The sequence below is a fragment of the Scardinius erythrophthalmus genome (assembly GCF_964197995.2).
Source record: "Scardinius erythrophthalmus genome assembly, chromosome: 8".
Classification (NCBI taxonomy): Eukaryota; Metazoa; Chordata; class Actinopteri; order Cypriniformes; family Leuciscidae; genus Scardinius; species Scardinius erythrophthalmus.
This window is the reverse complement of record NC_138228.1, coordinates 40,655,174-40,675,149: the sequence shown is the minus strand read 5'-3', so window position 1 is coordinate 40,675,149 and position 19,976 is coordinate 40,655,174. Positions and strand designations below refer to the sequence as shown.

At 36.4% G+C, this 19,976-nt stretch overlaps 1 protein-coding gene across 1 annotated transcript in view; it reads right to left on the bottom strand.

The window, feature by feature from the left end:
* Window positions 1–10,390: 10,390 nt before the first annotated feature.
* trpc6b (transient receptor potential cation channel, subfamily C, member 6b) overlaps window positions 10,391–19,976 on the bottom strand; it is a 44,620-nt gene continuing 35,034 nt past the window's right edge. The window contains exons 3-12 of the mRNA XM_081371778.1: window positions 18,341–18,523; window positions 17,982–18,146; window positions 17,635–17,851; window positions 16,859–17,086; window positions 15,170–15,434; window positions 13,944–14,139; window positions 12,120–12,323; window positions 11,835–11,894; window positions 11,581–11,656; window positions 10,391–11,043 (exon numbers count right to left, since the gene is read on the bottom strand). Of these exons, the coding sequence (XP_081227904.1) occupies window positions 10,907–11,043; window positions 11,581–11,656; window positions 11,835–11,894; window positions 12,120–12,323; window positions 13,944–14,139; window positions 15,170–15,434; window positions 16,859–17,086; window positions 17,635–17,851; window positions 17,982–18,146; window positions 18,341–18,523 (1,731 nt within the window). The 3' untranslated portion in view covers window positions 10,391–10,906. The remainder of the gene's footprint in view (window positions 11,044–11,580; window positions 11,657–11,834; window positions 11,895–12,119; window positions 12,324–13,943; window positions 14,140–15,169; window positions 15,435–16,858; window positions 17,087–17,634; window positions 17,852–17,981; window positions 18,147–18,340; window positions 18,524–19,976) is intronic.

Here is a 19,976-nt window from a genome sequence, read left to right as displayed (position 1 = left end):
TATTCCTGAATATAAAAACAACAATCACTATGAAATAAATGCTCTATTAATTTAGAAACCCTACTATATTTTATTACACTATATTGCCTATGTTCACTAAGTGCCCTTGAGTTGTGCCGCCTCTTATTTATGAATCATTTTTGAGTAAAGACAGTCTATATTAAATCGAATCCGAAGTTAATTTCTTACCTTACAAGTCAATGGCATAAAATTGAATTTAGTCTCATGTGAAAGTTTGATGGGCGAAGACACCGAAATATCATGGTAGTGACCTGGTAGTCATGGGTGACATAATTAAATAAAGTGCTGAAATATTATCTAACATGCTCCACAGAATGTGTTCAGCTCGAATGGGAAGAAAGAAGATGTCCTTCTAATTTATCTATGCAGAAGTTACACATTGTTGACAAGCAATTTGTTTCCAGACTGAATATGAAACTATCTGTCTGCTTCATAATTCAACTGAATCTGTCTGTGATGTCTGAACTACAGAAGCAAAAAAAATAAAATAAAAAACTGACTAAGAAAATAGACTGGTTTTATATTGTAAATCATCTTTGTTTGAGGTCACTCATTAATGTTATGTGAACATCCTGTACTCGTGTGCTTGGTTGCAGAAGGCCGGTTGAGAGCTCTCTTTAAAGCTCATTTCCACACAGCAAAGCACACTTTCACACCAAGTGATTATCCACTAAAGCATTTTGTAGTCCAGGAGTCTAATGCTGCTAGGAGTCAGGTTTAATTATCTTCTCAAAGTGTCATTTGGATAATATTCATTTTTTTTAATGTTTGGCTGATAAAAACAATGTTCTGTGACGTTCTGGCTTTCGATTTACTTAACTGAGCAAATAATTGACAAGTGTCAAACACATACATTTTGTTTTTCAGATCCTTAACCTTAAAGTTACCATGAAATCAAAACTGGCTATTCTTATTTATTTTTATGGAATATTGCAGTATTTATTATAAATGATTAATCCGTGCACATCATTATTATTTTTTTAATGAATGCACTGCACACTCATAATCTTTAATCAAAATAACTTCCCTCTTGCAGCAAAATCTCTTCTCTGATGACATGTTTACTGGCATGAGGGCGGGGCAACCTGTCACTCACATGAGATTGACCAATAGCAAACCACAACCATCCAATCAATTCCCAATGGACAAAATCATGTCCCGCCCTACATTTTCTTCTTGTTCGAGAAACCATTTCACTCGGATTCAAATCACAACTTCTGTTTTGAACAGATTTTTAGCAGTTGCATAGCCTTGGCTGTATGATATCACCCACGTCACAATTAAAACACAATCATATGGCTGTCAGACACAATAACTGAAATTTTCAGCAGATTTCTAATAGGAACGACACGATTTAGATCAAAATGTTCTCAAAACTGTATTCAAAGCCCTTTCGTCACACACTTCTTATATCGAGAGTTCTCAGTTGATAGGGTCAGAGTGACCAAGCTGGTTCTATTCTTCCCTTTCCCACATCTTCTAGGCATTATTTTTGATCACCTTGGCAACCATGCTTCAGTGAGCTGTGACAGTCCTTTGATCACGCAAACCCGCCCTTAAAAACACCAAAATGTTATCTTGTGATACCATAATTAATAGCTAGAGTATAATAATGCATTACATGCATCTCTTGAATACATCATTCTGATTCGTATAATGATTGGCTTATATTTTTGCATAATGACTGTCAAATAGTTGTCCTTGGCTATCATTCTACTATTGATATGCTAATTGTGTTGTTTTTCTTACAAAATAATATTCATTCAAAATCAGAATTTTTTTATTTATTTTTTGGTCATTACACACAAATATTTTACTGTTCAGTGCTGTGATTGGCCGATCAAAATATGATATTCCAGTATATTCTAACATTATTGGAATTTGCGTTTAACTGTGATCAAACTTTTTGCGTAATGACAATGAAATAATTGTCCCTGGCTATATAGATATGCTAATTTTATGGGTTTTAGAAGTCAAATCAACATTTCATGTCCTTTTATTTACTTATTTGGTTATTATACAAAAATATTTGTCTGTTCAATGCTGTGATTTGTCATTCAAAACCAAGTATTCCAGAACGGGAACACTTGATTCTGACTGGTCAATAATTGGTAACACTTTATTTCAATGGTCCACTTTAGACATTCTACTAACTATAAGTAACTTTGCAACTACAACTAGCAGTCATTCAAATATTAGTAGACTGTCTGCTTATACTAACGCTTTATTTTGATGCTTCCCAGCAGACATTTTAAAGTAGCTTTTAAAGTACGTCTACTTATTCAACTAACCCAAACCCTAACCTAACAGTCTACTAATACTCTAATGAGAGTTAGTTGCAAAAAAAATTCAGAGTTTGTTGACATGTAGTTGTAAAGTTACTTAAAGTCTAAAGTGGATTATCAAAATAAAGTGTAACAAAATAATTGAATAAAAAATGTCAAATCCAATCGCTATTTCCATGTATTTATGTTAAGTAGCAGTGTAATGATAAGCTGGATAGGTACAATGAGATTGTCTGTAATGAAAAAAAAAAAAAAAAAATGATGCAAAACCCCTACGCTCCATGTTGGGATATAGTTTAACGGATGTAGCTAAACAGGCTGTTACTGAGGTCAGAGCAGTGGTAGTCAAGTCAACCAGTGCTGATAAAAGCTTTTCACCTCAGCTCTCTATTTCTGACTCATTTCCAGGCAGAGTTGCACCTGGTATATTCAATCTGTATGGGCTGCACTCAGCCGCAGGTGGTGGGAAGAAAAGTGTCTCCTGAGAGGTCAGGTTGAACTTTGAAGAAACATCCCTGCCTGTTACTGAGACCCGAGTTTAAAATACATGTCATGTTAGATGTCTATTAAAGAAACCTTTAGGATGAATACAGAACTGTTTAGTGTGGAAACTATACCTGCGCCTATAAACAGGGAAGACCAACCAATGATTTGATTTTGGAATTTTTTGTTACTTTTTAAATATTCGCTTGCTACGTGAATAGTGACGTTCTGAGGTTGCTTCTGATTGCTTTTCGAGGGAAAGGCTCCCACAAAGGCCCTGATTATACTCACGACAAAGTTATTTTTCATTCTCTGCTTAGGGGTGAAATTAAGTATAGTTAATACGCGATCGACGATATACTGTTAGTGAACATTCCAACGCTAAACGCTAAACGCCAAGATGAATAAAAATATGTTCTGCAAACTTTTTTTATGCATTTGGCATTAGAAAAGCATCTGATCATAGCAACGTGAATATGTTTGCACAAGCTCTGCAATTCGGCACTCCAGTAAAGTCACGCCACGTTTATATAGCACATTATACAATAGATTGCTTAAAATCAAGCAGCTTTACCGTATTAAACATGAAACACAGTGTCAGTGTCTCGTTTCTACTATAAAGCAGCTCTCCAGTGTGTTCATGTTTTTACTCGCGAATGTCTGACCTCGACGGACTGAACAGGAGAAGTGAAGCGAAAAGATTTCCATGTAGGGGGAGACCGGGGACAGTTGCAACAGGGGATGGTTGCAACATGTCATTTTTCTCCAATCAGAAACAAGCTAGAGTGATGACACTCATACTGCACATGCACAGTTAGACCCTCCCCCCACCAAAAAGACAGTAGACATATACAACATCTGCTGCTGCAGTTATTGAACAAAACTTGTTTTGGAGGTATGCAAGTAAATTTTTTGATGAGATATATTTTTTGTCACACTGTCCAGACATTTTGTATGAATTAATCAAAACTTACTTAGTTTGAATTGTTGTTTTGTTGACTTCTAAGTGACATGGTTAGCATGTGTCAAAGTCAGAGTGTCTAGCAGGCGTATGATGTTCTGTCATGGCTGACAGGGTCGGGGACGGTTGCAACAAGTTATAAATTGCATGTTTAATAAGGGTTTGGTGCATTGCAAATTGTTCAATTCTTCATGTCTGACACTGAAATATAGAGAGATTGAATATCATCTGTAATTCCTTCACACTGAATCTATGCAGGCCTATGTTTTACACATACACAAACAAAACTCAATAACTGTTATTTGATAAATATGACTAAATAAATAAATAATAGGCCACAATAATATTATTGAAATACATAATACTATAATATTATAGTAGGCCTAAAACAGTTAATATTTTCAGAATTCTATGCTCATTGAGACAAAAAGCTAAAATTAATCAGAGAATTTTAAGGTATTTTTAACGTGTTGCAACCGTCCCTGGGGTGTGTTGCAACTGTCCCCTGGGTCGGGGTCAGTTGCAACATCTGACTTCTTCCATTCAAATGAATACTGTGAACGATATGTCATATATAATCATCATTAAATGGTATGGGTAATTAGCAGACAGATGCAAGTTTAATTTATACAAATTTGTTTGGTCTACTCCAAATAGTCTCTGAGTAACTGAGAGAAATGCAAAAAGTGTTGCAACTGTCCCCAGTCTCCCCTAAAAGAAGGCGAAGGCGGAGCCTCAGAGCCACACCTACCTACTGTGTAATCGCAACGGACCATGGTAGTACAAAGATGTTTACCAGCCGAAGCGAGCTTTTCCAGAAAGTTCGCTTTGTCAAGCGTTTTTCTCCCAAAACGAACTCCAAACGAACTTTGTTTTCACCTTATTTTGTTCGAAATTACGGCACAGCAGTTCATTCTTCCATTTCGCTTTAAGTATATCGGGGCCTTAAGCCTGTAAAGCCTGACATAAGAAAAAAGACACTTTTTTTTTTTTTTTTTTTTTTTAAAGAACACTCTCAGAAAAAAAGGTACGAAAGCTGTCACTGGGGCTGTACCTTTTCAAAAGGTACACACTTTTGTTCATTTTAGGTACTAATTTGTCCCTTTCAGGTACTAATATGTACCATTTAAGATACCAGTATGCACCCTTTAGGTACAAAAATGTACCTTTTAAAAAGGTACAGCCCCAGTGACAGCTTTCGTATACCTTTTTTTCTGAGAGTGAACAGTTTATTGAAACTTTAGATAAAATATTTTAAAAAACCTAATAAAAAGTTTGCATAGGCTATGTGCACATGAGGCTTTTATGACTCATGTAGTATGATATGAGAATGGAGCTCATTTTTATTCAGAAGTCCCAAACGGAGTAAAAATACACAATTTGACGCAGTTGCTGATATAATGTGGCCAAAAAGTAAGATGAAATTCTGATACCATGTAATGTAAATCAATTAAATTGTATAACACTATAGCAGACTACTTCCATTAAAATTGAATGCATATATATCAGTTGATATTTATTATTAATATCAGAGAGATTTTCAAATAAATGTTCCTCAAAATCCTGTTTAATTTATATTTAATTTAATGTGATTTTTCTAAATCATGATGTATTAATAAACAAGTAAACCTAAATTGCTTCAGTCTAAATTGCTTTCTTATTTCATAGAAAAAAAGCAAAAAGTGCATTATTCAGTTCAATTCACATTTATTTGTAAAGCACTTTTCACAATACAAATTTCAAAGCAGCTTTACAAAAAATGCCTGTGTCTACATTACAATTTAGAGGGATCTGTTATCAGAGGTGACTGTGTCCTGTATGTATTTCAGAAATGTACATATTAATTTTAGGCAAAAAAAATGAGCTCATTGAAGTAATTATTACAAGTTGTGAACATAATGATTACAATATATAGAAAATTTTGCATTGGTGAATGTTAATTCAGAGTTTGCGTCATCTGAAGTCCTCGCAGGAGTTGGAGTCACTGTGTGACCTAAAAGGGGATGTTTTTAGAATTACGCTAAAAGCCATTTAAAAACTTTTAGCCATTAAAGACAAAAAAAACTTTTGTAACGCAAACTGGTAACGCTGCATGGTTTTGTGTGGAGTCCTACTGCAAACCAGTGTAGCACCCAGCGATGACAAGTCAGAAATACATGTTTGTTTTTGTTTTTTTGGGGTACACTTTTTGTCTTGTCACTTTCATTTCAGACTGCAAGATCACAACTCACGAACATAGGCTCACAACAGAATATAATATACTTTGCTGTGATGTTGTAGATTAACATACACTGAAAAAGAATTAAAACAATGATCACTCCTATATAATAATTCCCAAATAAAAAGAAACGGCAATGACTGAAAAAATTATTTTCTTGTAAAACCTACTTCAGTAATCATTGTTTTATTTACAACTTCTAATTTATATATATATATATATATATATATATATATATATATATATATATATATATATATATATATACACACACACAGTGTATTTAAAAGAGGAAACACTTTCACAGTTATGTTCTGTTTTATGGACTTTTGGTTTGCTTTATTTTGTTCCACTGTTTCCTTTGTTCCCTATGTTCCTGCTTATTATATGTTGCCATGGTTTAGTTACTCACCTGTGTCCAGTGAGCGATTTCTGAGAATATTTGTTGAAACCTGTTGATATGTGAAATCAACCCAAACAAACACACCCCTCTCTTTATTGCTGCACCCCCAAAATATACAAACACACAATGTGTCTCTTTATCATAGTAGAAGCGAAGCAAAATAAAGCTTTGCGAAAAATCCAGTGAAGATAACGAAGGACAAGGAAGAACAAAAAATTGACACCGTACACAAGAATATATACAAGCAAGAGTTCATTGTTAGTCGCCAGCAACACACACTCAAAACCAATGTTACTCACGTATGGAGCAGAAACAACACAAGCTCAGCGTCTGTTTTCAAGCCTTCCCTCTTAGGTCTTTCCAGCGCTGGAAAGCTTTTCTAATATTAACGCAGTTCCTAAAGCTTTTGCTTGATCATGACCCTTTTTTCCAGTGATATTCCACTGGTCTTTTCTCTTTTTGTAATGTCTCTCAGCCATCTCTCTTTCTACAGTCTTTCTTCAAATCTCCCTCTTGCTCACTCTCTCTCCTCCCCCATCATGAGTGGACACGCCCCCTACTGCTGATTGGCTACTAGTTTGTTGTGGTGCTCGACCTGATCCACTTTCAACAGCGTTTTTCAGAAATCGCTTACTACACCTTTAAACCTGTGTTTCCAGTTAAGTTTGGTCTGGCCTTGTCTGTGTGAAGGTTGGTTTGCTTGGCGGTTCACCTGTTTTCCAGAGTGTTTTTATGTTTAGTTGAATAAAGACTGCTGAAATTGACACGCGTGCTTCCTCATCCTTGACTTACCGTGACACACTGGTTGAATCAGGGTCAAATTTGGAGTAGCCTAGCTAATCCTACTATTTTTACCATATAGGCCAAAGTGTTATACCAAGTGTACCAAAGTGTTGCTTTTGAACAGTAGGGTACAATGAGGCTAAATGTGCACCGGGGTAAAAGGCGCATTTGACTTTATTCTCTTTTAAACCACTAGATGGCACAAAAATCCAGCTCAGCTTTGTTCGTAACAACCGCTTTTGATTATTTGGCTGCTCCTTGACGCGATTATGGACAGAACGTAACGTTGTTCTGTGCTAATTTGATCTAATATTTAATGTTTTTTTTTTTAAAAAAATGTTGTATATTTATGTAGCAAATGAGAATGCAAATTTTCAGTTTTGTTCAAGGTAATTTAAAGCTGCAGTTTTTCCTCTTTGTCGCCATCTCTGTTCGAAATCTGCAGTTGCAGTTATTCGCGAAATGATCAACTTTACGTGCGTTGTGCCTCGGCATGGCACAGCGCGGATGAATCCAATGTTTTGAGGACAATGTGCGGCTGTCAATCACCGCGCCGGTGTGGATACTGTCATTCACAATCACAGATTCTACTTTTTGGAAGTATGACCAACATAAGAATTTTCACCGAAAAATGTCATCTGAACAAGTAACATCCACTTTTGTTCTGACCAACTAAGAGGAAAAAAGCATTGCAGTAAATCACGTTGATTAAATCTAACAATCGCTTATCATATCACGTCAAACCATGCAAATTATATTTTGATCTCAAATTGCTAATGTTAAAGGGGGGGTACAATGGTGTTTCATGTATTCAGAGTTGTTTACAGTGTTAAAGAGATGGATTCTCATGCTAAACATGGGCAAAGTTTAAAAAAAATATTTTGGACGAATAACGGAGAATTTCTGTGCCGAAAATCTTACTTCCGGGTTGGTACAAGTTTCGGCTGTTTTTTTCCGATCATGGATCTAATGACGTAGATGAGATTGGAACTCCTTATATGAGCATTTCTCTCGGAAAAGCACGCCCGCGCACACGTCGACCAAAGGAGAGCGAGACCGCGCACATCAACGCGCTTCAACAGGAAATCATCGGCAGCCAGCGCTGCATAGGATTTGTTCAAGAATGTCTCCAAAAAAGTGTGTTTTTGGATGTGAGGGAAAGCTTACCGTGTTCAGCTTTTCAAAGAACCCAGTGTTACAGGAACAGTGGATGCAGTTTGTTTTTCCGGGGCAGCAATGGAGTGTACCAAGTGCGGTTGTGTGTTCTGGTCATTTCAGTGACGAATGTTTTATTAACAAGGCCCAGGTCGACGCTGGATTTGCAAATCGTTTGCTATTAAAACGTGGAGCGGTCTCAGTGATAAAAGACCCCATTCATGTAACTACAATTGGATCAGATTTCTGTCTTTTGCTGGAAATCAAGCACTACCGCTTGACTCTATAGCTCCGCCTCCAGGAGCTCGGCTTTTTCCGGAGAGAATCGGAAAGCTGTATTTTTCTTTTATAAATATAATAAAACTAAACATTTTTTGGAGATATTAAAGATGCACTACTACTCTATAGGTAGCCTACTCAAGATTAACATGAGATTAGGTGAAACTGTGCATGTTATGTACCCTTTAACAACATAAGCATTAAGTGACTACATGTAATGCCCTTCCGATATTTATCCTTGTTTTCGCATGGGCCCGGTTGAAGTCTCTTTTTTTCTCAGAAGTCCGAAGTCTTTTGCGTTTTACAACGGGTGAATCTCCAGTTGTCACTGGTGATTGTTGTTTGAACCTTTCTGGATCCGCCATTAAATTGAAAAGTTAGTTCTATCAAGTGCTGTGAGAAAAGGCTATAAATCTCCACCTCCAACATCCTCACACACATAGCCTACTAGCCGAGACACCTTTTTTATGTGTATATATGTGACGTAATGACGCAAAGACATGCTCGAATTTCCCGCGGAAATCCACCAGTACTGGAGTTAAAAACTTTATTACAAGCTTACCGTTTTGAATCGAGCTAAGGAAAGCAGATAGTTTTGAACACTGGCTGATGATTGCTCAAAAATTTATTTTGGATATTGTTTAAGAGTTAAAACAGCAGCTTTAAGCAACAGTTTTTTAATAATGGAAGAATATTTAAAAGCATGGTAATTGGGGTAAAAAGTGCACCTGCTGTTGAGGCGAAAGGCACAATAATTAACATGATAATAAACAGCTGGCTGACTTTCCCATTTGTTGATACGACATGGTTAGATTCAGATGGTAAATATCATATATCAAATTGGTTGTCCACTTTAGAGATAATCACCATATTTATAATAAAACCATCATATTTGCAAATGTGATATTATTCATATCATATAATCAAATATAATTTATTTGTTACTACTCTAAAGATTTATTCAATAATTATGGGATCTCATTCAATGCGTTCAGAATCTTTTTTTAATAATTTTTGTCTCTGTATTTTTTAAAATTTTAATGAGTTGATTTATTGAACAAAAATGAATTTTTATTAATCAAAATAAACCAAAAATAGTAAAAACTTCTCTAAGTGATTGTTTTGAACAAGCATTAACTTAGACACATTATTTAAAAACGTATTATTGTATAGCCAAAATAGTTGTATCAATACTTTGTGTGTGCAGAGGTGAACCTATAGGCGGAGGCCTCAGGCAAAATGAACCAATGAGGCGCTTCTAAAAGATTTTTTGTTAATATCTTCTTACCTAGAGATATAATTATACAACTTACAAAAAGTAGTCAAAACACATCTAACAGAACATAAATATTATTTTTACAACATTAAAACGCTTATTTTTTAATAAACAATGTCAATCTTCATCTTTATAATAATGCAATACAATCTTCAAGATACAGTTGAATCATATATATATATATATATATATATATATATATAAGTCAGTTAAGCTCATTCAGTTAAGCTCACTTTTTCACCAGAGAGGTTTTGATCATTGGTCAGTTTGTAAATGCAACAACCTTGCAGAACATTTAGTTCTTTAAATAGGTCTAGACCTATAATTAATAAGTGGATCAGGAATTATTCTCTCAACAACTTAAAACTGTCTCCGTAGATTCATTGCCTTAAAGTAACTAAGTGAAGTCAACGTATAGGGCTTTATATTGTATATGTGTGTGTGTGTGTGAACATAAAAGAGGGAGCAAATGAGTTGAAAGCACAACTTATCACTTGTGTTAAAAAAACAATCATTATTATATATTATATATAATACATTCCCATTTGTTTTATTATAAATATACCATTGACTCTGTAGTAACACAGACACCTTTTAACTGTCAGACTTCACAAAATGTATAATTAATAATTAGGGTTAACAAAGCATGCTTGAGGGGGTTGCAACAAATAGTGTATCCTGATTCTCAAACATAAAATCATAACATGTTGAAATATGACACATTTCTACATTCCTTAACATCAATACCACCATGCAAAACAAAGTAACTACACTTAACTACACTGAAGTGGTCAAAAATTAGAAACATTATGTCTCGGACTGCTCCTTCACTGCTCAGCTTCACTGAAAACTTTGAAGCTTTTTTTTTAGTCTTTCTGTTACTATGTTATATATTTGTAACAATGCATGTTTAGAATATGACACAACATGGCAACACAATGGCAAACAGCAGCACTATTAGCATTTTCAGAAGCAAAAATCTACCGACTATCTATTGACAGTCATCACAGAGAAAAATGAAGTGTGTTCTTGTTGAGAAAAACTACAGGTTCTGATGACTGGCCAGCCTCTCTCCCAGTCTCCTGACCAGGTCTGCAAGCTCCTCTGTCTGACGGGACTTCTCCTCCAGGAGCTCATAGCGTAAACTTGAGATGTCCTGCTTTATCTCCTTTAGTTCCCCTGTAAAACACGAAGTCAAGAGAGTGATAAAGGCCGATTATGATCAGTGACATGCTAACATACTGTAACTGGATCATTACATGACCAACACATAACCAGAGGATCATCCACTTAGAAAGGTAGTTCCAGCTGAAACCACATTTTAGATAATAAAACTTTCTTTTCTTTGTTGCTAATTGCAAACGTTTTCATGCATTTCCCCATAGGTTTAATTCCTTTCAGGGACAAGAGCTCTCAACAAGTGCTGCGACCATCTGTTTAATTAACAGCACAAATTCTGGTTTGCCGGCAAACTTCACATACTCCCAGTTCCTACAAAATTAAGAACCTTTAATACAGCATAAAAGGAACAATTTAATGAAGACATCAAAATAAATACATTTTCTAACCCTAAATAACTAGGTATATTCAGCGATTAACGTTCTCATTCACAGCGCTTGATTCATTTCGCAACAATTTCAATGACTTTGTGTGAATGTGAGCTGAAACACAGAGATGTCCAGTACATCGTCAATAAAACAGAAATTCATAGTGTACCTTCATTAACTTCATCTCCCTCTTTGTCAGTCTGCGCTTTGATCACATATCGTTTGATTAGCCGTTTCATGATCCTCTGTGGATGCAAAAAATAGCAGGAAATCTACATAGTTGTGCTAGATTCTTGTCTCTCATATTGCTTATTTTAGTAAGTAGCTGTGAAATAATCAGGATAGTGTGTCCTGTATCACAAAATAAACCCCTTCAGCATGAAATAAGACTATCAGCTGACTGGTCAGAGTTGTGTGAATTACCTGGTAGCGACTTGATGTATGAGGTGAATTCTTCTCACTGGACTCTTTTTGTTTACCCGACTGGGATACAAAAAAAATAAAAAATCTTTGTGAATATTTTACTAAAACTATTTTGTTCTTTCAATAAATGAAAAGCTCCTCATGTTGTCTGGCCATTAGATGGCACCAAATACCAATAAAAGGATCAAATTTTCATTGAGAACCCCACAGACATGTCAAAAAACTCTCTCACACATCTGATGCATTACTGTATGAGTTATTTAAAGAGACTCCCCTTCATCTCACCTCATTGAGCTCTGTGTCCTCCTTCAGGTCTTCTTTGTGTCTGTGGAGGGGTATTAGCAGGAGCTGTTTGAGTTCCATAGCCAGGCTTATGACTGATTTTGGGCTGGGGATGAGGTTAAACGGCACAGGCAGTGTCCCTCCTTCCTCAAAGTAAGAGAACCACAGCTTAGCCCTGGCAAACTTCCACTCCACATCTGCATCGTCCTGTCCCAAAAATATTATAATATGGTTTCATTGGAAATGGCATACAATTTGATACATACAGTATATGTATAAAGATACATATAGAGGGGCCCCTAAAATTGTGGACATAATACAACATAATTAAGGTGCTGGAACCCTATTGTGTTTGTACTGATTTTTTTCTTCTTCTTCCTTATTTTTATGCCCTAAAAGTGTATGGGTGACATGATCACTTTATATGATGAACAGATTGAATTTAGGCTTTTATTCACATATAAACATTGATCAGCAAACATAAACAGAAGCTCAACCAAAATTGCTTGACACACGAGAACAAACACATTAAAGTGTAACACACAAGAATGAACCTCACTGGTTCTCGCACGTCACAATTGATCCTAACTGATTTATCATCAGTTTATCATAACTGATGTGGGAGTTGATGAATGTTTATATGTGAATAAAACCCTGAATTCAATCAGTTCATATAAAGCGATTGTGTCTCTTCATAAAATGTGGATGAGTTTTACTAACTTTTTGAAGCGTCAAAGTGTCAGTTGCATAGCTGATTATGGAGGGAAAGAAATATCTTGGATTTAATCAAAAAATATCTTCATTCGTGTTCTGAAGATGAACAGAAGGGTTTGGAACGACATGAGGGCGAGTAATTAATGAAAGAATTTTCATTTTTTGGATTTTTGTGAACTAGGCCTTTAACGAAACTTGACTCATAAAGACAACAGGACATTCTGAGGACTCGCACCAAGTTTCATAAAACTTGCCAATAGGGGGCGCTACAACTTAAAACAACTAACTCCACAGCTTATCATCCATTAAGTTGAAAATGGCTATGCATGTCCTTTGGTGGACGTGCAAACAAATCCTTAAATATGACACTACTAAAAAACTAAGTCGCTTTGGAAAAGAGCGTCTGTTAAATGCAATCGCAATAATAAATGTAGGAAGACTCAAAACCTTTACTAAGATATAGAACTTCCCCATGTGACCACTAGCCCCAGTTTCCCCTGCATACGTAAGAACTGAATGACATGGAACTGGAATTTTTATAGCTTCTGTAAATGCACTGACAAAACCATAGCATGCAAAAACAGTATGATTTGAACAGTTAAGTGTGTTGCCATATTAGTAATGTGCAAGTAATGAAATCCCCAGATTGGCAATAAAATGCATCAAAAATAACTTCCTCTGTTTCCTGTTGCCTCATCAGACCTCCCTGGCGCAATAAATCTTATTAATATAATGGCATTCTTACTTTGCAGCAGCATCTATATTTGTTGTACATGTTCCATTCAATGCATGACCAATTTATATTTCACTGTTGGATGCTACTGTAATACATTGTGAACCGCCAATTTTGACAAGTTGTTTCTACACAGTGTACACAAACAGGCTGTAAATTATGAAACAAATGATGATTGATGATGAAAGAACAGTTATACTGTGACCAGAGAGGACTTCCCATTGCATTTCAACAAATGTAACAGTAATATAAAGGATCTGTATCTCATTTGAAAAGGAATATGAATGGGAAATGATAGGGTCTGGACATTTACCCTTGGCCTGTACTATCCTATCCTAACGTCTGGTCGTTTCACAAATCTCATTTCATAACATGATTACCTCAATTTCCTGAAATGAGTTGTTGATCATGGCGATGAGCATGTTGAGTAAGACTATAACCATGGTAACGTTGTAGACTCCATAAAGTACATAGCCAATATTCTCGATGAATTTGTGCCCGTTGTTGATGACGACAGACTTGACCTCAGAAAGTCCAAAAATAGCCCAGAATAAAGTTTTAAAGCTCTCCTCCACACTGGAGAAGAAGAAGAAGAAAAAGAAGAAACAGACGACTTTCTTTAGGTCTGGGGGTATGTTATAAAATAGTATTTCATTCATCAATGTCAATTTAAAAAAATCAAAAGATTTTCTAAAAAATCATAAGTTTTCATGTACAAATTCAGGCAAAATTGTCAACTTGTAAAATAGTTACATTTTCTCATGAGATTGGGTTGGTGCAACTCGCATATATGTGACCCTGGATAACAAAACCAGTCACAAGTTGCACGGGTATATTTGTGGCAATAGCCAACAATACATTATATGGGTCAAAATTATAGATTTTTCTTTTATGCCAAAAATCATTAGGATATTAAGTAAAGATCATGTTCCATGAAGATATTTTGTAAATTTCCTATCGTAGGCCTATATAAAACATTTATTTGTGTGAGTGAATGCAGCAAAATCGCGAACATAAATGGACAACTTTAAAGGCGATTTTCTCAATGTTTCGTTTTTTTACACCCTCAGATTCCAGATTTTCATATCTCTGCCAAATATTGTCATATCCTTACAAATCACACATCAATGGAAAGCTTATTCATTCAGCTTTCAGATGATGGGTACATTTTTTGAAATTGAGATTTATGCATGTGACTAGTTTTGTGGTCCAGGGTCACATATGGTCTAAAAAGCTACTGTATTTACTAAATGGCACAACAGTCCAATTTTGATTTCACATTTTTTAATGAATTCATTTTGTATTTCAATGAATTACTTATCTATTTCATATCGACCTGAGGCTTTTTAAATATCAAGAGCATGAAGAGTCCAGGACTCTTATTCACTCTCATGTCCACATGGACATGGTCATGGTGTGGTAGTCATGATAATTGAATTTGCCAAACGCCTACTTCCAGTATGTCCATGTGCATGGCTGCCAAAGGCTCTGGGCATTTTGTAATTATATAATGAATAAAGACATGGATGTGATACGATTACAAAGGAAGACATAAACAATCATCAAAGGAATTAATGTGAATCAACCAGTTATGTTCATGGCTTACGTTGTGAAGGCACCGTTTTGCTTTGCTCCACGATAGTATGAGTAGAGGTTAAACATTCCAATCATGAAGGCCACAAACACCATTATGAAGATCACCATGAATTTAAATATGTCTTTCACAGTCCTGCCCAGAGAGATCTGCAAAGGCCCAAAGCTCTCGTTTGCCGGCAGGATGTACGCAATCCGAGAGAAGCTCAGAACCACAGCGATGGCATAAAGGCCCTCAGAGATCAGCTGAGGGTCTGAAGGAACCCAGTGGATACGAGCTGAAATATAGAAAAAAGGAAACTTGTAAAGGCTGAGAATCTGGTCTTTTCTACAGGTTTTTCAAATGGTCAAGCTGAAGGAATTCAACATGGAAAGTCATTGGTGGAAAAAGTGTGAGCTGCTACATTTATGTTCCCACTTCTCTGCATTAGTTTTGCACTTCATTAAAGGGATAGTTCCCCAAAAAAAATGTAATTCTGTCATAATTCACTCACCCTCAAGTTGAATATCTCTATATATATTCTTATGTGTTCAGCAGAAGAAAGAAATTCATACAGGTTTGGAACAAAGGATGAGTAAATGACAGAATTCTCATTTTTGGGTGAACTATCCCTTTAACACTTTCCCCACCAGTGTTTTTTTTTTTTTTTTTTAAAGAGTTACCAGTCAGCGCCAGTTTTTTGATCGTTTTCACAAAAATTTCATGGCCCAAAAAATATTTTGTTAAATATGTGAACATAAAATACATTAGAAGAAAGAACAGAGGTTCTGCTTAAAAAATATATTGCTACCTGCAATTTTTATCAACACTTAAATGTGGGTAAGTTTCATTCAAAAAAGCAACATTTTTAACAAAAAGCTGAGAAAATCACATTTTTGTAAAGACTTCATCCGGAAGGGATTCAAAACATAGATGGTGTAGATCGAGTCCATCAACACCCCCAAAGCTTCACAGTCTTCATAGATCAACATTTCATTCATTAACATGAAGCAGCTTTGATTTATATGCTGGTTAATGTTTGATGATTGCATTGGCTTACATGTCTGTACTATTTCAGAAGATGCTTAATAGTGCCTCGTACTGTATAAGAGGAATTAACATTGACAATGCTACATCTCTCTTTACTGTGATATGTGTAGTATTGTGTATTTAAAAGTTATTTTTTAAGCAAATAATAAAGAACATCCCATATGCTTTGTGTACATAGAGCTTAGCTGAATGCACATTCCGTAATCAATCAGCTAATAGTAGTAATCTTACCACCACCTCATTATCATATTGGTAGATAATATATCAGTGGGATATACAAAAATGTAAATAAATAAATGCATAAATAATCATATTACATTTATTTACTTGATATATGCTATTATCCAATATTATGTAACATTGTATAAAACAAACAAAAAATATCTTTTGCAAAAATATATGTTGTTGAAATCATAATCATTATTTATTTATTTGGCAGTTTTGACCCTCCATAGACCACATTCTTATAATAATGTCAAAACAAAGTGATTTTTAAAGGGGTGCTATTATGTGCCAACAATGTAAAATACGTGCAAAATGTTTAGTTTTTTTACATTCAAGTATGAAAACCTATTCTAGTCGACACAAAAAACAAAATCAAGACTCTGAAAAGGGGCCCCTTTAAAAGGACGAAACATTATTTCTTCAGTAAAGCTTGACAACAGTACTCACCAAGACGATAGTATTCTATCTCAAGGGGCAGGGTAATGTTTGATAGATCTGTGTAGCGCTTGTCGACGTAACTCTGTGCAACATTCGCATGCCAAAATGCCATAAACCTAGCAATGAAGGAAGTCACAAAAATGGCCAACATTCCAAAGTCCAACAAATTCCAAGGCTCCAGCAGATATTCCCGAGGACCCTGATACCATATCTCTTTACATTCAGCCCAAATCATTCCTTTAATGGGAAGAAAGAAAGAGGTAATTAGTTTTATTATAAAAATGTTCCTGCACCCAGTCATTTCTTGTCTGATATTTTTAAGCAAACATTTTTTTTCTAAATGAACTATCTGTCTCTTTTACAGATATTTTTTACAAATATATATCTAATATATTTTGATAAGGCAGATGTGACAGCTGTTAGATGGTTTGAAGAGTCGTGTCCCTTCTGATTCGTTGTGTGCTTGCAGCAGTCATTTGGGATTAAGTTTAGTACATTACTGTGGGAACTTTCCTTAAGCTTGATGTCTAATGTATAATCATTTCCTCACCCGCAAGTCATTCCAAACCCATTTACACTGGTCATAAAGACTACTTTTATAGTGCTTTTACGATGCTTTTTGGAACTTAGTCACCAACTTTCATACAGAAAATGAGCAGTATGAACATTCTGCAAAAGTGTTCCAAAAAATTATATAGGTTGGAACGTCATGTGAGTGAGATTATGAAATGATGTGATTTAGAATAAATGTTTGATTTGTTGTGTAACACAGTGAGATGTCCGACCTACGACCCAGGAAATGATCAGCATTTCCATCCAAGTAAAAGGTGTGATCTTCATCCGGAACAATTGGGAGGGGTGGTCGTGGATGGTCATATTTGGTAAGAGAGTTGTCCCCTCAAAACGGTCAGCAGCGTTCATGATGAGAAGGCCAAGAAAGATTGTGAAAGAAGCTGCATGTGCCACAAATTTTAGGAAAGGACCACGTATGATCTTCCCCAACTAGAATTAAAATCATTGCACAAAACAAATAAAAAATTGCATTGTTGAATGATTGTTATGTAGCAGAACAGAAATGTAATGCCTTGGCTGAATTCATATTGACTAAAGGTGGAGGTTACTGCAGTCTGACCTTGCTTGAGGGTGCTATCCAGTACAGTAAGGCCAGGATGGGAAGTCCAACCACCACCCCCAAAACCACAAGTAACTTGACAGCTGTGGTCTGCTGCCTGAGCCCAGACAGATTCTCATACCATATGGACAAAAGCTGCTGTTGGCAGTTTGGATGGGCTACAAACTGTGTGGGAGGCATAAGAGCAGTCAGAGATACAGTAAACAGATATGTTAATATTAATGCACTATCATCCACAGTGATGAAGCCTATGTATTTCAACACTGAAGGGTACTTAGATGAATCAATCTGCCAAATAACTAAACCATTTACTGAATACATTGTGTGCATTATTAATGTTTGTTATGAGATAAACCCACCTTTTTCAGCTCATATTTGATGGCCAGTTTTAATCGAACTAGATTAGGTCTGCCGCTCTTGTCAAAGTGGCTTGTCTCTGTGTCTCCATTTAAAATGGCTTCCACCTCCTCTGTATTCCGACACAGATCCAGAAGTCCAACTACAAAATCCTTACATTGCATAGACAGCTTCTTATAATCATTCTGTGAATGGAAATTAGCATAGATCTGTTGAAAATATACACACACAAGTATGATAAAAATTACACCATTTTGACCCTAAACATACCTTAAAATAAAATGTGAATATTATTTTTTCAAGTAAATTTCTACGGAGCCCCAAAATTGACGTGGACAAAAAAAAAAAAAAAATAAATAAAAAAAATATGACATGCATGAGTATTTGATACATCAGAAAAGCAGACCTTAATATTTGGTACAGAAACCTTTGTTTGCAATTACAGAGATCATACGTTTCCTGTAGTTCTTGACCAGGTTTGCACACACTGCAGCAGGGATTTTGGCCCACTCCTCCATACAGACCTTCTCCAGATCCTTCAGGTTTCGGTGCTGTTGCTGGGCAATACGGACTTTCAGCTCCCTCCAAAGATTTTCTATTAGGTTCAGGTCTGGAGACTGGCTAGGCCACTCCAGGACCTTGAGATGCTTCTTATGGAGCCACTCCTTAGCTGCCCTGGCTGTGTGTTTTGGGTCGTTGTCATGCTGTAAGACCCAGCCACCACCCATCTTCAATGCTCTTACTGCGGTAAGGAGGTTGTTGGCCAAGATCTCGCAATACATGGCCCCATCCATCCTCCCCTCAATACGGTGCAGTCGTCTTGTCCCCTTTGCAGAAAAGCATCCCCAAAGAATGATGTTTCCACCTCCATGCTTCACGGTTGGGATGGTGTTCTTGGGGTTGTACTTATCCTCCTTCTTCCTCCAAACACGGCGAGTGGAGTTTAGACCAAAAAGCTCTATTTTTGTCTCATCAGATCACATGACCTTCTCCCATTCCTCCTCTGGATCATCCAGATGGTCATTGGCAAACTTCAGACGGGCCTGGACATGCGCTGGCTTGAGCAGGGGGACATTGCGTGCGCTGCAGGATTTTAATCCATGACGGCGTAGTGTGTTACTAATGGTTTTCTTTGAGACTGTCGTCCCAGCTCTCTTCAGGTCATTGACCAGGTCCTGCCGTGTAGTTCTGGGCTGATCCCTCACCTTCCTCATGATCATTGATGCCCCACGAGGTGAGATCTTGCATGGTGCCCCAGACCGAGGGAGATTGACCGTCATCTTGAACTTCTTCCATTTTCTAATAATTGCGCCAACAGTTGTTGCCTTCTCACCAAGCTGCTTGCCTATTGTCCTGTAGCCCATCCCAGCCTTGTGCAGGTCTACAATTTTATCCCTGATGTCCTTACACAGCTCTCTGGTCTTGGCCATTGTGGAGAGGTTGGAGTCTGTTTGATTGAGTGTCTGGACAGGTGTCTTTATACAGGTAACGAGTTCAAACAGGTGCAGTTAATACAGGTAATGAGTGGAGAACAGGAGGGCTTCTTAAAGAAAAACTAACAGGTCTGTGAGAGCCGGAATTCTTACTGGTTGGTAGGTGATCAAATACTTATGTCATGCAATAAAATGCAAATTAATT